Raw genomic sequence first — 17249 nt, forward strand, 5'->3', positions numbered from 1 at the left:
GCAAACACAATACGTTATAATAAAACCATTTTTTAATGTTTATCACTTTCATGTCTGAAAGACAAAAATAAACACTTTTCCCCTCAAAGTATCCTCAGTGTCAGGGATTTTATATTTAAAGAATGCACATCTACAGTACCCTAAACGTGCAAAAATTATTCTGGTTATGCAAAATATGAAACTGACTGTAAAAAGAGCTGGTTCAAGCATCAGAAATATTATTTCTAAAGTGAACTAACAGACCTCAAAAAAAACATAAGTGGTTTTAACTTATATTTGCACTGTTTCCTTTTGAAACAGTAATGATTTTTGTATATTAAAAAATAGTGTGTGTCTCAAGCAATTTGCAGTTACAGTTAAAATGTTCTTGAGTGATTGCAGCTAATTCAGAGTGAATCAATATGCGTTACTTTAAATTGTTGTTTCCATTATTGATATTGTTGATGATAATTACATTACAGTACCACTTAAGCCCAAACCAAGAATTTGGGCCTCACTGTGCTAGGCATTGCACAAATTAATTGAGAGACCAGTCTCAGTCCTGAAGAGCTTGCAGTCCAGATGGAAAAAACTAAATGAACCTCTTTCCTGAGATACAAATATTAAATGTGGTCGTATAGGAAATCTGTGGCAGAGCAAAGAGACGGAAGTCACATTTCCTGAGTTCTAATCTAGTACCTTAGCTGCAAGACTAGCCTGCCTTTGTAGTGAGTAATCAATAGTTTTCACAGTGGACCGTCAGCCTACTTGCCAAATTGTTGCACCTTAATATTAGTAGAAAAAATAGTTTAATACTCTCTAAAGGTTCAGTTATGTTATTTAAAAAGTCATAATCAGATTTAAACAATATTAATAAATTATTTAACACACTACATAATACAGTATAGGAAAACAACATTATACAGTCCCAACATGATCCAGGAAAGTGGATCTTCAGTTTGATTCACTGTCAACTGCCTTTTGAGAAATTCACCTCTATATACATACACTGATCTTAAGACAAGGCAGTTCCATTCCCATCATTTACTTGTTTGTGGAGTTCCTTGCCCATGGTATCTCAGCTTATGTGATCAGTAAGCTAAAGACATCGGTAATAAAGTCATGCATCAGAAAATACCTTTGGCAACAAGCAGATGGGCAAAACACATTGTTCAGTGATCATTATGTTAACAGTAACAAGTATACTTCATCAACCACATGTATTCCTTTTCTGGGCATCTGGACACAGTTCCTGAAGGTCAACAGATTAGAGAAAAAAAGTTGCATACATTTGCACACAAAAGTGCAACTTGAGTTCAAACCATCTAGCATACAGATTCAGAGCGCTTTTGGTTCAGGTATAAAATAAGGGATTTTGGTTTGTATGGCGAAGAGTAATCATGTCTAAAATGTCCTGTTTGAGGGAATTCAATTCCACTCTCCCATGCAAATCTATTACTGCTTCTGGAATTCTCAATAAATTACTGCAGCTCTTACAACCATAACTCTTATTCTCTCTACACACCTCTATCAGCCACTTTCCTATTCAGTACTTGGGCATGTAGACTCAATCTTTGTTTCCTTCCTCCTGTGCACCAGGGCATTGAGATTATATTCACCAGTTGCCCTTTACACACTAGTTGAGCAGTTTTCTCAAAGGCATGCTGACAACATAACCTTTGTAAAACTAGCTAATCTACAGTGTTAAGCACATTTAAAATATTGATCTCATCCCAGACTTGAAAAGACTTAATGGTAAAACTTTAATTGAACTTTTCCCCTGCTTTCTACTATTTAATAATTAAAAATACATTATTTTGAGATCCTGATTGAAGCTTTGAAGGAAAGGCTGGGAGATAGCTGCTGTGATGTTAGGAAACAGATAAGGGGGTTCAGTGAACTGTCCCTTAGCTACTCTTCTTGAGACACTGTCTTTGCCAAGAGTATTTCTGCCAGGTTCCTTTTTTTTGGTGGGCCTTAGCCTTAAGGGAACTGTGGCCGGGTACGTACACCCTGACTTCCTTAGGGTGGATCAGGGTTGTGCTGACTTTCCAGATAGAATCAGTGATATTGTCATGTGCCTCCCCATAGCGAGACCCAATGGCCAGAGTCCGAGTGCTGGCCTTTCGGTTCTGGGCTGCAAGGCCTAATGTCCTTAGACGGTATGTCTGTCCATGAGCACAGGGCAGTGAGACCTAGCCGCCAGAATCAAGAGAGCAACTCTCGAGCTCAGGGCAACATGACATAATGCCCAATAATGGGGGCAATCACCAAAAGAGATGATCATCTGGGTAGGGGGCCCTGGGTGCACCTGAGTCCAGAGAATTCCAACCCACAGTCCTAACAGTTAGCAGAGTTGTTAACCCCTGCATCAGCAGGGAATCCAGATTGATACCACTTCCTTCACCTCTCAGGATCACATCCTGCCAGGTTTCAGACTCCTCGGTGCAGGTAACTCAAGCGGGTCAGCTATAGGCAACAGGTCTCCGATCTGTGTCTGGGATCTCTAGTACCCACAAGCAAGGGTTGTAATGACAGCACGGTCTGACAGGTAGAACTTGATAGGACAGTGTGAGATTAACCATTTCTTGTCGAGTATGGGATATGCACTCTCCATTACAAAGGTACTCAAAACTTTTATTTACACTTTTGCTTGGAATGAAGCATTTTTCAGATTATGAAATTCTCAAAATAAGAGTATCTTTTATTACTGGTGCTGCTTATAGGATCCAAGCATTTGATAGAATGGAATTCACTTATTTTTCCCTTTCTAGTTAAGCTTTCACCTTCTTTAAATAATATCTGTAGTTGCAATCTGTGCCTTTAGCAAATGGACTGAAGTTATAGTGCAAAGTACAGCTGTAGTATATTCTTTATTAAACCAATGGTGCTGGGTTTGTCATCTGCATCAGCATCTGATCAGATGAATATTAAGAGTTACAATGAATGCGTGGTTGGATGGATTCATATGTGGCTTATGATGGATTAGCTAGAAATACATAAATTTGTAGAACTCCCACTGTTCTTCATTACATGTCACAGATGTAAGTATAGATTTAAACAGCGACCTAATATGCATCAGAATAGCTTAAATCAAAAGCTGGACTGTTGACAATTTCAGGGAAAGTTGACAGGTAATTTGAAGCATATGAATAAAAAGTTGGACTTCAAACTTGTTCCTGAGTATATCCTATTACTTGTCTAAGTTACATTCTGTGAAAAATTCCACAAGTTAGGGGTAAAAGGACACTATCAGAGTTTTTCCTTTTCTTTTGTTTTTTCAGCTGTTATTCTCGCTGCTTCTGGTTCATAAGGAAAATTCAAGGAAATATATGCAACATCTGATGGTTTTCAAACAAATGATTTGGTTAGAGAAATAAGGATGTTGCCATTTAGTATTTCACTTAATGTTTTAGTTAGCTCTTCAGGGCAAGGACTGTCTATTACTCTGTGTTTATATAGTTCTTAATGCAATAGAATTGTGATCCTGGTTGTGGCCTCAAAGCAATATTGCAATACAAATAATAATGAATAAATAATAACGCTAATGATAAAAAAGGCATAATCTCTTTTTCAGCTGTCAGTAGATGCCCGGCTAGAAATGACTAATAAGGCTATTAATGCAGTGCAACAGATCATTGAGAAATCAAGAAAAAAGAACTCTGAAAATGATATGGACAGTACTGGAAGCACGCCTGTCACTTATGAAGAAACTCTGAATCATCTGCAGCAGTCCCTTGCTCATCTGGAAACACTCAATCATAGGTTTATCGCTTATCTGAAAAATAGTGAGCAGGTAATGAGAAATTACACATAAACAAAATCAAATATATTTCAGCAGCAGCATATATTTGCCTTCTGTATCTTTTCACTTTCAGGATACCACAAAAGATATTAGAGGTTTGGGCTTGATGGGATTTGCTGAATATGCTTTATACTAATTGTAGATTAACTGTGAGTCTTGAATATACTTCATCATAAATTTTAGTAATTTAATATAGGGTTTTTTCTCTCTTTTGCCAGAACAAAAAGGCAGGGTGAGGTTCAGTGTAAAGTTTGGAGGTGGAACTTGTGCAAGGTTTCAGAGTTTATATTGATATACAATGCAATGAGAAATTTATATAGCAATGATTTGGTAAGCTTTGTTGACCTACTGTACCATTATAGGTATGCCCCTTGGAAATAGTTAACTGGACAGCTTTATTTTCATATACATACACAGATGGCAAGTCAATTTATATCACTGTGTTCAGGAAAAATGTTTCCCTCCCCCATTTTTATAAAGTAATGTGCACCAATCCCACATTGTGTTGAGGAAGGGGCATGAGTCAGATTAAAAAGTTGATACTTTTATGAAATCTCCAGTTTCTACGCTGTAAAAGGTTTAGTTTTGCATAATTTTTTGCTTGTAAAATAGAACACATTTGAAAAAATAAGCTGCTATTGCAAAAAAAAATTCTTCTACACAAATGTTAGATTATCAGATATACTCATAAAAATGTATTGGGAGTTATAATGAAACCTCATTAGTGATCAGTTGCTTGTCATGTTACCATGAGTACTAATGGTGGAAAGAATGACTTCTGTCATAATTTATTATGGTATATTTTGGCTTTGTTGGCTTGTCTTTGAAGGTGTTTAGAAATTTCCCTTTGATGATCGTTTTGATAAATAGTGATATACTGAGCCAGACATATCAGTAAGTAAAGATTGGCTGTCTCATGAGTTTAAAAACTGTCTATTTTCAGGAAGTGCTGCAGAAGTATGGCCATTTATATGATTTATCCAGGTCAGAGAAGGAAAAAATCCATGACCAAGCATTAGCTATGTGTATAGATGGTCAACCGTTAGACATGATACAGCAGTTGTTGGAAGTGGCTGTTGGAAATATGGATCTCTCCCCAAGAGACATAGTACAAGGCACTATAAACAAAATTGTATGTGTGTTAAGGTAAGTTACATTTCTACAATTATTAAAAATAACACTCTTTCTTTGTTCTGTAGGATGCTTCGGATTCTTCAGGTCCTGAAAAATATCTAATATCTAATTAGGTTTTAGAGAAGTTTGTGTTAAGGTTTACATTTAATGAAACCTGTATAATCCATTGTGCTATGCAGAATTCCAGGAGACGGAGCAAGGACTTTATCCCCTCCCCCCCTTTTTTTTGTAAACTTGCTCTTATTCCATGAGTCCAGTTTTTGGAAATATACTTATTAGATATAGATATACTCGCTATATATACCTGTTGTATGTCTTTGGAGTGATGACAATGAATGGTGCCTTTGTTAAATAAAGAGAGAATGGAAAGTTCCGTTTTGCAGCATGGATGTTGGGAGCAGGTTCTGGGATCTAAATGGAGGAATTTCTTGTGCTGTAGGATGTTTTGCATATGGACTGGGCTATATGGACCTGGGATCTCTTTTGTGATGGAAGTACAGACTCTGTAGGTAACAAGTTAAGGCCTATATTGTCAAAATGAGTGATTTTTGGGTTCTTAAGTTTTGGGCATCCAGCTTTAAAGGTGCCATATTTCCTCAAGGTCCTATGGTTGTATCAAGTTGTATACCCCATGTTATTAGTTACTTTCGAAAATTTAGGGTTTTAAGATTTTTTGTTTGTCTTTTATGTAAAGTTGATCAGTTTGATTTTACTCAACTGAAGATAGGCCTCCAAGTCCTAACCTTGGTGGAGAGACCTTGAGTTGAGTACACAAAGAGTAATTGGGTATACAGTTGCCTTTTTATGATGGTCATACATTATTGCACTCTATCATTTGCCGGGAGTAGAAACAGACTGTTGTAAGAAAGAAATTGGGGAGACGAAGAAGAAAACTCAGAGGAGAGGGAGCTAGAAAGGAGAAGAATGAGACGGTGTAAAAATAAAATCTGTTGAAACAATGACATTGGGTAGAGCTGATAAGTTATAGGAGTAGGTGAAGTGTAGGATAATCAGAAAAAAAACACCAGTGACCAAATTTGAGAGTTCTGTAAATGATGTTAGGGGCTGTGATCGCTTCTCCTGGCTGCTGTCAGCAAGCAGAAGGGAGAGTGGGAGCTGATGAAGTCAGTTATCCGGGTGAGTCCCTTCACTTCCTGGAAGCTGAATGACCCTGATTTACCTTTGCACACCTGGCTGTAGCTAGTGTTGACTGGTTTGGGAAAAGATCCTCAAAGCTTTGAGGTATTTCCTTCTGGGAGGACATCCTAGTTGTCACTTCTGCTTCACATTTGGTAGGAGAGAGGAAGAAGCATCATTAGTGCCCGCCTGTCCTCCCACGAGGGCCCATATGTCCCTACATTGTGACATTGTTGTGTGGTTGATATACCCATCGCCTTTGGGTGGCTGCGCACTCTACGGCCCTGCAGTTGGGCATAACACAGTGTGACTTAATAGTTTGAGTCCTCACCTTGGTCCCAGCTACTGGGACAGCATAGCCTGGCATCCGGAGTACATAGCGTCGCTGCCTTTCTCAGGGCAACATGGCTGAATGGACAGAGTCAATAGGTGCCACCTCACAGTGGGGTGAATGGGATATAGAGATCCTGGTTTGCCTTCTCCACTTGGACCCAACCCAGGGCCTTGGTGGTGGTTGGGTTGCCCACCATCCGCTTGGCAGGGCTTCCTGCAAAACTTGTCAGGCCTTTTTCTGGTATTGCTACTGTTCCCCCCCAAGTTACTTCCTACCCGTATCACTCTGTCTCTGGGTTCTCTCTCTCTACCCTCTTAGCAGCATCCTGGTCCAGTGTCTTGGCATCTATCTCACCCAGCTGCTGTCAGTGACCTGGCGTGCAGCACTTCCTTCCTTATCAGTGGTCAGCCCAGACTGAGCTGCTCTGCAAACCTTTATAGCTGGCTCCCAGATGAAGCATGCCCAGCAGAGCTGAGGAGACAGGGCCTCCTCAACTAGGAAAGCAGGGATAAGTATTGCTGTGGGGGTTGATACACCCCATCACAGGCATTGAAAAGGACAGGTGCAAAAGTTGAAAAGTACATCCTTAGGTACAAAGGAGGCTACATGTGGACTGAAGTACTGAAGAAGGTTACAACTGTATAAACAGCTTCTCTCTAAACACGAGAGTATTTTTAAAAAAGGTTGCTACCTGGCATCTTTTTAGCCTGCTGAGATGGTGTCATTGAAGTCAGTGAAATTGGATGTGTCTCAGTCATGCACCAGCAAATTAACATTCAAGCTGGTGCACGACACAAATCGAAACTTACTAACCACATTTTCTGTGACCCCAGTGTGTTTCAAGGTTCAGTAGAAAAAAAGTATAATTATAGTTCTTGGCTGCCTGAAAGAACTGCCAAGTTAAGGAACTCAATAAATGTAACTTGATAAAAGAAAACTTGTAAGGTTTTGTTTGCACTGAAACTTCCTGGGCTTATTACGGATTAGATATGTCCATCACAAATCAAAAATATAGGACTAGAAGGGACCTTGGTAGGTCATCTATTCCCGTTCCCTGCATCATCACTATTACCTTTATCAATTACACTTCCAGTCTCATTAAAAATATGAAATTAGTTGCACAGGGTCTCTTTTCCAAAAGCCCACATTGATTGGAATAAATTATATTGCCCTCCTTTAATTCTTCATTAATTTAGTCCCATGTCAGTTGCTCCATTGTTTTGCCTGGGATTGATGTCAGATTGACATGCTTATAATTAAGGCTCTGTGTCTGTCAGTGAGGCCTTGGAAGTTATGGATTCTGTGACTTTCTGTGACTGTCATAGGTACTAGTGTGGTTGACCCGTGGGCCATCCAAGTAGATGGCTCTGGGGACAGCTGATCAGGAGGCTCCTGGCACAGTCATACCAACTGCTGCTGGAATGGCCCAGGGGACAGAAACATCAACCACTGCCCCAATAGTGTGCATCCCACCAGCCCTGGGCAGTCATATCCAGCCAGCTGGAGCAGCCTCAGTCCCCCGCAGTCCATCCCCACATCCATACCCCATTACATGCTCCCTGCAGCAGCATCCCCCAATGCCCCTTCCCCCCCGCACACGCATACACTATATAATCACAGGTATTTTTAGTAAAAGACATGGATGGATTATGGGCTATTAATTTGTGTTTATTGCCTGTGACCTGTCCAAAACTTTTACTAAAATTACCATGACTAAATTAGCGACGAGGAGTCCTGTGGCACCTTATAGACTAACTGAAGTGTAGGAGCATAAGCTTTCGTGGGCAAAGACCCACTTCGTCAGATGCTTGCATCTGACGAAGTGGGTCTTTGCCCACGAAAGCTTATGCTCCTACACTTCAGTTAGTCTTTAAGGTGCCACAGGACTCCTCGTCGCTTTTGCAGATTCAGACTAACGCGGCTACCCCTCTGATACATGACTAAATTGTAGCCTTACTATTATTACTGAAAAAAACACCAAAGGTCTGGTAGCACTTAATAGTTTGGGATGACTCATAGCTCTGGTCATCTGAAGAAGTGGTCTGTGCCCATGAAAGCTCATGATACCAGCTACATGTTTTGTTAGTCTATAAAGTGCTACTAGACCATTTGTTGTTTTTTTTTCTGTAGCAAACTAACTCGGCTACTCCCTGAAGCTTATAATTATTGTGTCATCTGATTTAGCCTTTTGATATATTGGCACAACATTTGTTTTCTTCCATTTTTCCAGAACTTGCCTCATCCTCCAAGATTAAGGCAGATGATGGCAAGATGAGGACAGACATATACATAAAATTAAACAGATCGCAACTTTTATTACTCTTTAACACAGAGGAGGGATGATACCCACTCATCACCCATACTTCCATATATGAGACATTTAATTGGTTCAAGTGTGGGGATTATTAGACTTGCACAAGAATTGCACATGGCTCCATACCATATAAGCCATAACATGGGTTAGACTCTTTTCAGACTGAGTTCTAGCCTCCTCTCCCCAAAACCGAGACAAAGTCTTCAGTAGTAAAAGGACTTAGTTATGCTAGATTTTACCCTAACACCTGAGCCTAGGGCCCATCCCCAAAATCCAAAGTCTTTTACCTCTGGGAACTGCTAGTTTTATTCTAGTAGCTACATTGAAAACTGGTCTGAATTTGTAACAAATAACTGTACCCTAGTACATCAGTGAAGTATGTAACCAGGGATGGGCAAGAGGCTGCCAGTAGGCCGGATCCAGCCCACCAAGCCACTGGATCTGGCCTGCGACCGCTTTGCCAGGACCCTGAAACAGAGAGCAACTTACGCTTTAAAAAGCCAGTTGTTCTGCATTCCAGACACCTGGAATGACTGGGGTGGCTCTGTGGGCTCCTTGGGGTGAAAGCGCTCCTGCAGCCTCCCGATTGACCCCCCCGGATGGCAGCCTGTGGCAAGTGCAGCCGGGCTGATGGCCGAGTGCTGTGATGTGCCGAGTGTGGGCACTCAGGGCACTCCAAGCCAGGACTGGTTTGCTGTCCCTCATCGAGTTAGACAAGCAAGCGGGGAACCCTGAGAACTGTCTGTCCGGGGTGGAGGTCGGGTCCCTTTAAGCACAGCCCTCGGCTAGCCTGAGGCAGCAACTCCACGCTCTAAGTCCTAAACTGATGCCCTGCCGACACTGCTTCTGGCCAGCCTTAACTTCGGTTCAGGGTCCACTCAATGTGGACATGCTAGTTCGAATTAGCAAAACGCTAATTTGAACTAGTTTTTAGGTCTAGACGCACTCGTTCTAATTAGCTTAGTTCGAATTAACTAATTCGAATTGTTAGTTCGAATTAGTGCTGTAGTGTAGACATACCCTCCCAGACCACATTCTCCCTCCTGCACCCCAATCCCATACCCCAAGCTCCCTTCAGCATCCAACCTCCATTCCAGACCCTGGAATTCCTTCATTAATATCCTGGAAGAGTGCAGCCCTCAACCACTTTCCAAAACCTTTGAGTGACCCCCCTCCGCCATCAAAAATGATGGCCCACACTTGTACTAAACACATTGAGGATTACCCCTTTGTATGGCATTTCTTATAGAAATTACAGCAATTGTGTGACATTGTGACTCATAATTTCCCAGTGGAATGTGCTAATGGCCCAGATATTAATACTGGTACAAAAGTTTTCTGGTTTCCTACAGTCCAAGGGTGGCACAAATATAAAAGGATAAAATGTTAAGCTAAAGAACTAATAAGGCTGTTTTAATGAATAATGCAATTAGGTGAAAAGATTTAACTGTATTTAATTTATTCACCTTTTTAGTATTCTTTGTAATTGTATTGCTTTTGAGGATTTTTGTTTGTTCAATTCATGTAGTTTTTCTGCAGCTGAACTGAAATCAAAATGTGCCTTCATCAGTTTAATTATACTAGATTCATACAGTCTTAACCGTAAAGCTTCTGGCTATCTTGCAGGGGGAGTTGAGAGGGGCGTGAGATGGGGGAGAAAGAAAAACATACTCAAAATACCATATTATCTGTGTGAAGGACTAATGTTTCATTAATTGTTTGCTTTTGTGAGTAGCGTCTGAGTACTGTTAATTAGGAAGAAAATAAGAGAACTTTATTCCTTGTGAAACTTAAGAGATGATTGTCATGTAAAAGTCTTTTGAACTGTAAATATTTTTATTGTCTTAACCAATTTTAAGGTAGTACTGATATTATCAGTTTTTTAAGGTACAGGTTGTCCCTCCCTGATCTAGCACCCTTTGGAGCTATGCGATCCTGAGCCAGGGAGTTTGGCAGACCAGTGAAGATAAATGCTTCTCTTCTGGCCTCTGGCTCCCGTTCCCAGGCTCCCCTCCCAGCCAATTCAGGCCGTTGGTTCCTGTTCACAACCCTGTCAGGGCTTCTGTCCTGACTGCACTTCCAGCCCCAGCAGAGCTCCCCTTCTGCCAGCTCGACTGTGCTCCTGGCTCGGCTGGGTTTCTGGCCACTGGCCCCATGCTTCCAACCCAGCTGCACTCCTGACCGTCGCTGGCCCCCCTGCCACTGGACTTCTGACCAGCATCCGCTGCCAGCCTCTGGGGCTTTCTGGTCCAGCAACCTCCGTGGTTCTGCTGGACCATGGATGATGCTGGACTGGAGAGTCATAGATTACAGAGGTTCAACCTATACTTGCTTCCGACCATGTATTTATTCTAGAAGTAAACAATATTTTATTAAAATTAATTGATTTTAATATCAATTGTAATTTAAAAGACATCTTTACCGTGGATAATTAGACTTGACTCTTTAGGAGAAAGTGCCAATGTATCCATTTTCTGGTGAAATAATACTAGCCCTTCTACAGCACCTTCCATGTGACTATCTTAAACGTTAATGAATTAACATTATCCTGGGACAGTAAATATTGTTCCTGCTTCACAGGTGTGAAAAGTGAAAAACAGAGAAGTTAAGGCCTCAGTTTTCAGAAATTCTCTTTAATTTTGGTTGTTTCAAGTAGAGGCCAGTTTGAGATACATAGCTTGATTTCCAGGAGTGCAGAGCTGCTTTATTTTTTATTTTTTTTAAATAAAAAACTGGAGGTGTTTCAGGATATTGGTCATTCAAAAACTGGAAAATTAGAGGATACGCTTTCTCCCAGGGCATGAAATTTGGTTACCCATAGAAAGGGTATATCCTGAATGAATAAAATAAAGGAGTAGGTCTCATAATCTTCATTACCTGTCCTGAGATTTAACCATAAAACCATTCTCATTCCCTCTGTACCTCAGTGAGCTATATTAGGGGATTTGGATTGTGGCTTTTAAAACACTCTTGCAGTTCTTTGGTGATGTATGTAAAACACAAATTCCCTTATTGCACAACTAGTTAAAAAAACCCAATTTGGTCCAACAAGATATGATGGGAAATTTCAAATGAGTCTATAAAGAATCTTTAAAATGTGGCTTTAAGTGTTACAACTCTCTTGATTCTATGACAGTGTTTGAAATTTTATTTTGGATTCTTTCTAATTATTTTTAAACAGATGGTGCATATAGCTATGTTGTTTCCTTACTACAATTTTGCTTTTTCAGTCTCCTCCTCTCCCCCCTCCCCCATTCTTTCATATGGTTTTTACTTCTGCATGTTGGATTCAGATTAGTTTGCAAAAGTGGCGAGGAGTCCTGTGGCACCTTATAGACTAACCGAAGTGTTAGAGCATATGCTTTCGTGGGTGAAGACCCACTTCGTCAGATGCATGACGAAGTGAGTCTTCGCCCACTAAAGCTTATGCTCCAACACTTCGGTTAGTCTATAAGGTGCCATAGGACTCCTCGTTACTTTTGCAGATTCAGACTAATAAGGCTACCCCTCTGATACTCAGATTAGTTTGTAGCTCTTCAGTCAGGGACTATTCTTCTGTTCTGTTTGTGTAGCATCTTATGTATGAAACACCCTTCCTGAAATACTCTATTAGGCCATACCATCCTGCCCCTCATCTAATTTTGCCTTAGAATCTATTGTTTGATTTGGAACTTTTGAGCTATATAATAGCTAATCTATAATGACCTGATTATACTCCTTCTCCTCTTCCATTTTTCTTTTGCATTTACTTTTATCTTGCTATATGGACACGTCTGCAACTAAAAAAAAAATCTAATAATAATTTCCGTATGAAATGAGACAGTTTAGCAAAATAACTTACCGTTATGTCATTTAAACAGTAATGGTATTACAATATAATGTTCCTAATAGTGATGGATGCGTGCTAATATTTTCTGTAAAGAATCTGTATTTTCAGATATTGGATAGTATATAGATATTCTGATGAAGTTTCCCAAACACCATGGTGCTAAGTGCAATGTAAGAAACTAAAATGAATAGACCTTAGTAAACTTATGTTCCATAATGCAAGAAAGCTGTGTTCCATCTACTCTTTCACAGTTGGAGAAAGAGCTTGGCTCTTGGCTTTTCAGTGAAAAGAATATATTGGCATGTTGTCCCAACTACTACAAACCTGTCCTTTATTTTAATTTTATTTGCTTCCTCTTTATGATGACATGATAGTGCCACTACAGTTAAACATTCTGTCCCAACTTCTGTTTAAATGTCTTGTAATATCAACATGCTTAGTGCCTTAGGATGATACGGAGTAGGGCCAGTGACCCAGATTGTGTTATTTCAGCTAGGGGTTGCGAGAGAGATAAGCCCCAAAGTATCTACTTTTCAAAAAGTGTCTACATAGATTTGTTTTTTGTTTTTTTGCACAGAGCTAAAGATCAAACTATTGGTCAAAATGGTCTCAATCTTTTAAATTTTACCCAAGGTAGTGCATGGCACCCACTAAAAATTTGGGAGACCCAAATTGAGAATGGTATTTAAGAAAATGTAATTATGATGTATATTTACCAATACAAAAATGACTGGAAGGTTTTACATGTTATAAAGTTAAACTCTTCTTTAAAGGGCTCTAAAATATACATAGCTACTTGTATTGCTTTGAAAAGTGATGTGCTCTCCTGGAGTTGCAAGGTAGCATTAATAATCCAAATTTAGGTAATGTGACTGAGAGTTTCCCAAGTTATACTGTGTACAAAAAATGGTTTCCTTGTGCTGCATTCTACTATATTGATCTGAGAGGTACTCATGACTGGATGAATCACTGATATGGTTGAATTTGATGGCTATGACCTAACACATCAATTAACATAACTAAGAATAAGTAAATTACAAGCCTCCACTAAAGAATAAAGTTTTAGACTGAATGACTGTTGGTTGCTGCAGTCTGATTTATGGGTGCATTTTGGTTTGGGGGAATTATCAAATCCTTTTACAAGCCATTCACTCTGACCCAAAGGATTCTATTAAACACTGTTATAGGATAAAAATGAAAATACAACTGGTTGCCCATACCATCTTTCGTCTCTTCCCCGGGAGTAGACAGTAGCCAATGGGATTTGCTTACATGCCTGAAAGAACTGATGGAAGCAATAGCTGGGCCTGCTTGGTAAAGGTGTGTTTGCGATGTAAGGAGTTGTAAATGTGATATGAGATGTGTATTTTGCACCCCCTTGTGTTTGAGAGCATAAAAGAAAATTCTGCATGTGTACCTTTCAGGATCTAGTATGCATTATTTCCATGCAGAATTATGTACCTTTATGGCTTCTGAATTTCGGTTTTTAGTTCACATGCTGGTAAAATGCCCCAGTGTGAGAAAAATGAAATTGGTATTTATCCAGTAAACACTAGAGATGGTTACTTGATTCATGTTGATTTAGCCTCTTTCAGAGCACAGTTAGTTTAGGTAGGTAAATGTCACTGCGTGTAGGGATTGTCGGATTGTCTTTCCAGAGCCATAATGTGGGCTATGTCTATGATTTCTAAAGCACACTAATGTGTTGCCATATAACTGGTCTGTGTAGCTCTTGCTGTTGCACACTGGATTCACTGGAGGTCTTTAACATAATGCTATCTGAAACAATCCTATGTTAAAGTATAATAGGGACAAATAAACTAACAGGTTAGAACAGGTATTCAATAACCTAATCATGTAGGACATTTTTTATATCTATAAAAAATAAGTAGACAAGAACAGACTTTCTGAAGCTTTCCTAAGTGCTAGTGTAATTCAGTTTCCTCTTAAGATTTTAGTCGTTTTTCGCGTTTGCCTAGACTTCATATGAAAAGATTTGAAATTCCATTTCATAAGGCAAATATTTAAACTGCACTTCAACTTTTATATTTAGATAAGTAGCTAACAGCCACTCTGATTCTTATAATCTCTTGTCATGAGGAGAGGTGTGTCTCCCCCAAATGGAAATTCTCTGACTCGGGTACATGATTCATAATTGTTGTATTTAATCCTAGGCAGACATTTTCTCTTTGAGAATCCATGTTGACTCAGTTTGTGAATGGCCATTAGCCTATTAATAACCAGTTGTAGGAAGATGCCCACACTGAATTATGTTACACTGCAGATATTGCCAATGCATTTCTGTAGTTTTTCACATAGGTTGGGTTTCAGATGGGCATTCTGAAGAATACCACATGTTCCAGGGCATTTTCACTCTTCAGATTTGTTCCTTTAAGTGCATTTGAGTTATTTTCTCCTGTTGTTTATTTCCATTTTTACTACTCCCATTGCATAAGGTACTAATCAAGTAGGAAACTGTAAAAGTTGTCACATTTACTCAGTATTCATAAATGAACTTCAGGTGTACAAACTAAATTAGATGATGTGTCCAGAATCATTTATTCTAAAATATTTATGTTTTTGTATAATCTGATTTCATCTGATTCTTTTAACAGTGACAACAGCACCGAATTTACTTCAATAAATGACCCACTTCAGATCCTAGAAGGGATTGTTTCTGCAGTCCATGCGAGTGTTGAAAAGGGGTAAGAATGTATATGGATACTGCTAACCTGATTATTAGTGGGCTGTATAATATTATACGCCCGCCTATGTTCTGACCATAAGGTAATTAGATTGTTCTGAAATCAGGCTGTGCAGAATTAAATGTATTTTGTGAAGAGCCTCAGTGTGTGGGGATAGAACACTAATGCTGAGGACATAGCTGAGCTTCGGAGATTTTTCTTAACATTAACAAATTTTCAAAGTTCAAAACCACAGAATCAAAACTAAATAATAGAGTTCTGGAGATATATGTGGTATCATTCCTTCCAAAAGCTCCTTCAACTAGCGCGCACACATTCTTTCTTAGTGGACCTGGTGATAGCAGACAGAAGACTAGTGTCTGGCATACCAAATGAGCCCAATGCTTCATTTTCCTCAGTGTTCAAGAGGGTGGAGAAAAGGGTCAGATGTTGAGTAGGTGTTATATTGAAAAAGCTACGCTAAAGATGAACAAAAGGGAGCTCACCTAGTCGGAAAGCTATCCTGAATATTGATGTCAGTGCCCAGCCTTCCATGCCCACATCTAATTTCCTCACCCACATAATCTTAGGTATGCTTATGGTAGAGACTAGCATATTCATGGATATTAATAGCACAATCATACCTATTCAAACAAATTATCTCATTCTTGAAGCCTGTTACCTTTGGCTTTGACCATTACTTCTGTTTTCTTGTGATGTAACTTGTGGTTGCCAACAGGTCCCAAAAATCTTTGATAAACACATTCAATTCCCTAAAATCTAGGGCATTTATCTACATCAAAGATTTCAAACACTCATGGTAATTTGCTTTACCTAATCATACAGGATACAGGCCTGTGGATTTCTTGTGTTACAACCAAATATAATGAAGTGATGTCTGCTAATGTTATTTAATACAAAAATATAAGCCAAATATCATAGCTATGTAAATGGGTTACACTAGATCATAGGAATGCTTTTGCTAACAGTCAGATTTTTGGTCACAGTGCAATGACAAAGTGCACAGTCTTGATTTTTGATACTTTCCTGCAAAGGGGGGTACACAATGGATTTATTTCTCTCATGCATTATAAGACACCCATTAGTAGTACTTTTGCATAATTTAAACAAAAAGCATACTATAGTCCACAACCCCTTGCAATTACCATTCTATGTTTACTGAAAGGACTAGAGCCAAGAGCCTAATCACCAGTGGTTATTGCAACATTTTTAAATGGTTGGAAAATCATCCAAACAAAATGGTCCATTTTGCATCCTGCTGTCAAAGTGACAGAATCCAACTGGGAGAGGGCACCATTTAGGGGACCTGGAGGACAGTACCCTCCCCCAAAGTTTTAAACCCTGGATTTCATACTTGAGATTTGCTTAAAGCTACATGCCCTGGCTCCAGAGGCAGTTCTTAAATGCAACAGAGTTTGAGCTGCTTCCAGCTTTGCCTTTGGGACAGGGAGTTTGTTATAAAAAAGGGAGGCAGATGATGAAGAATAACAAAAGCTTGGTCATTAACATAATTGAAGGATCCTTAGATTATCATGAAAACATTGCCAGGTACTCTACTTAAAAGACAGGAGGAAAAAAGTAGGAATGAGTGTTGTGCTGCTGGGATTTGCATTTGGACCAGTACGGTTAAATTTATAACTGTTCTTGAAAAAGGGACAGTCAGTGAGGTGGCAAAATTTGCTGACACTAAAAAATTACTCAAAATAGTTAAATCCAAAGTTGACTGCGAAGAGTTACAAATGGATCTCACAAAACTGAGTGATTGGGAAGCACAAGGGCAGATGGAATTTAGTGTTGATAAATGCAGAGTAATGCACATAGAAAAATCGAATCCCAACTATACATACAAAAATAATGGGGTCTAAATAGCTGTTATCACTCAAAGATATCTGGGGATCATTGTGGATAGTTGCCTGAAAACATCTGCTCAGTGTGCAGTGGCAGTCTAAGAATTAAAAAGCTAACAGAATATTGGGAATCATTGTGAAAGGAATAGATAATAAAAAAATACA

General features: G+C 39.3%; 1 protein-coding gene across 5 annotated transcripts in view; it reads left to right on the plus strand.

Annotated features, from left to right (window-relative positions):
- The window catches only part of NBAS (NBAS subunit of NRZ tethering complex), a 338668-nt gene that overhangs the window by 244514 nt on the left and 76905 nt on the right, over positions 1-17249 (plus strand). For all 5 annotated transcript variants that reach the window (XM_075923472.1, XM_075923475.1, XM_075923474.1 and 2 more), the window contains 3 exons: positions 3557-3775; positions 4728-4930; positions 15148-15237. In XM_075923472.1, coding sequence (XP_075779587.1) covers positions 3557-3775; positions 4728-4930; positions 15148-15237 — 512 coding nt within the window. The remainder of the gene's footprint in view (positions 1-3556; positions 3776-4727; positions 4931-15147; positions 15238-17249) is intronic.

Source organism: Pelodiscus sinensis, chromosome 3 (assembly GCF_049634645.1).
Source record: "Pelodiscus sinensis isolate JC-2024 chromosome 3, ASM4963464v1, whole genome shotgun sequence".
Classification (NCBI taxonomy): domain Eukaryota; kingdom Metazoa; phylum Chordata; order Testudines; family Trionychidae; genus Pelodiscus; species Pelodiscus sinensis.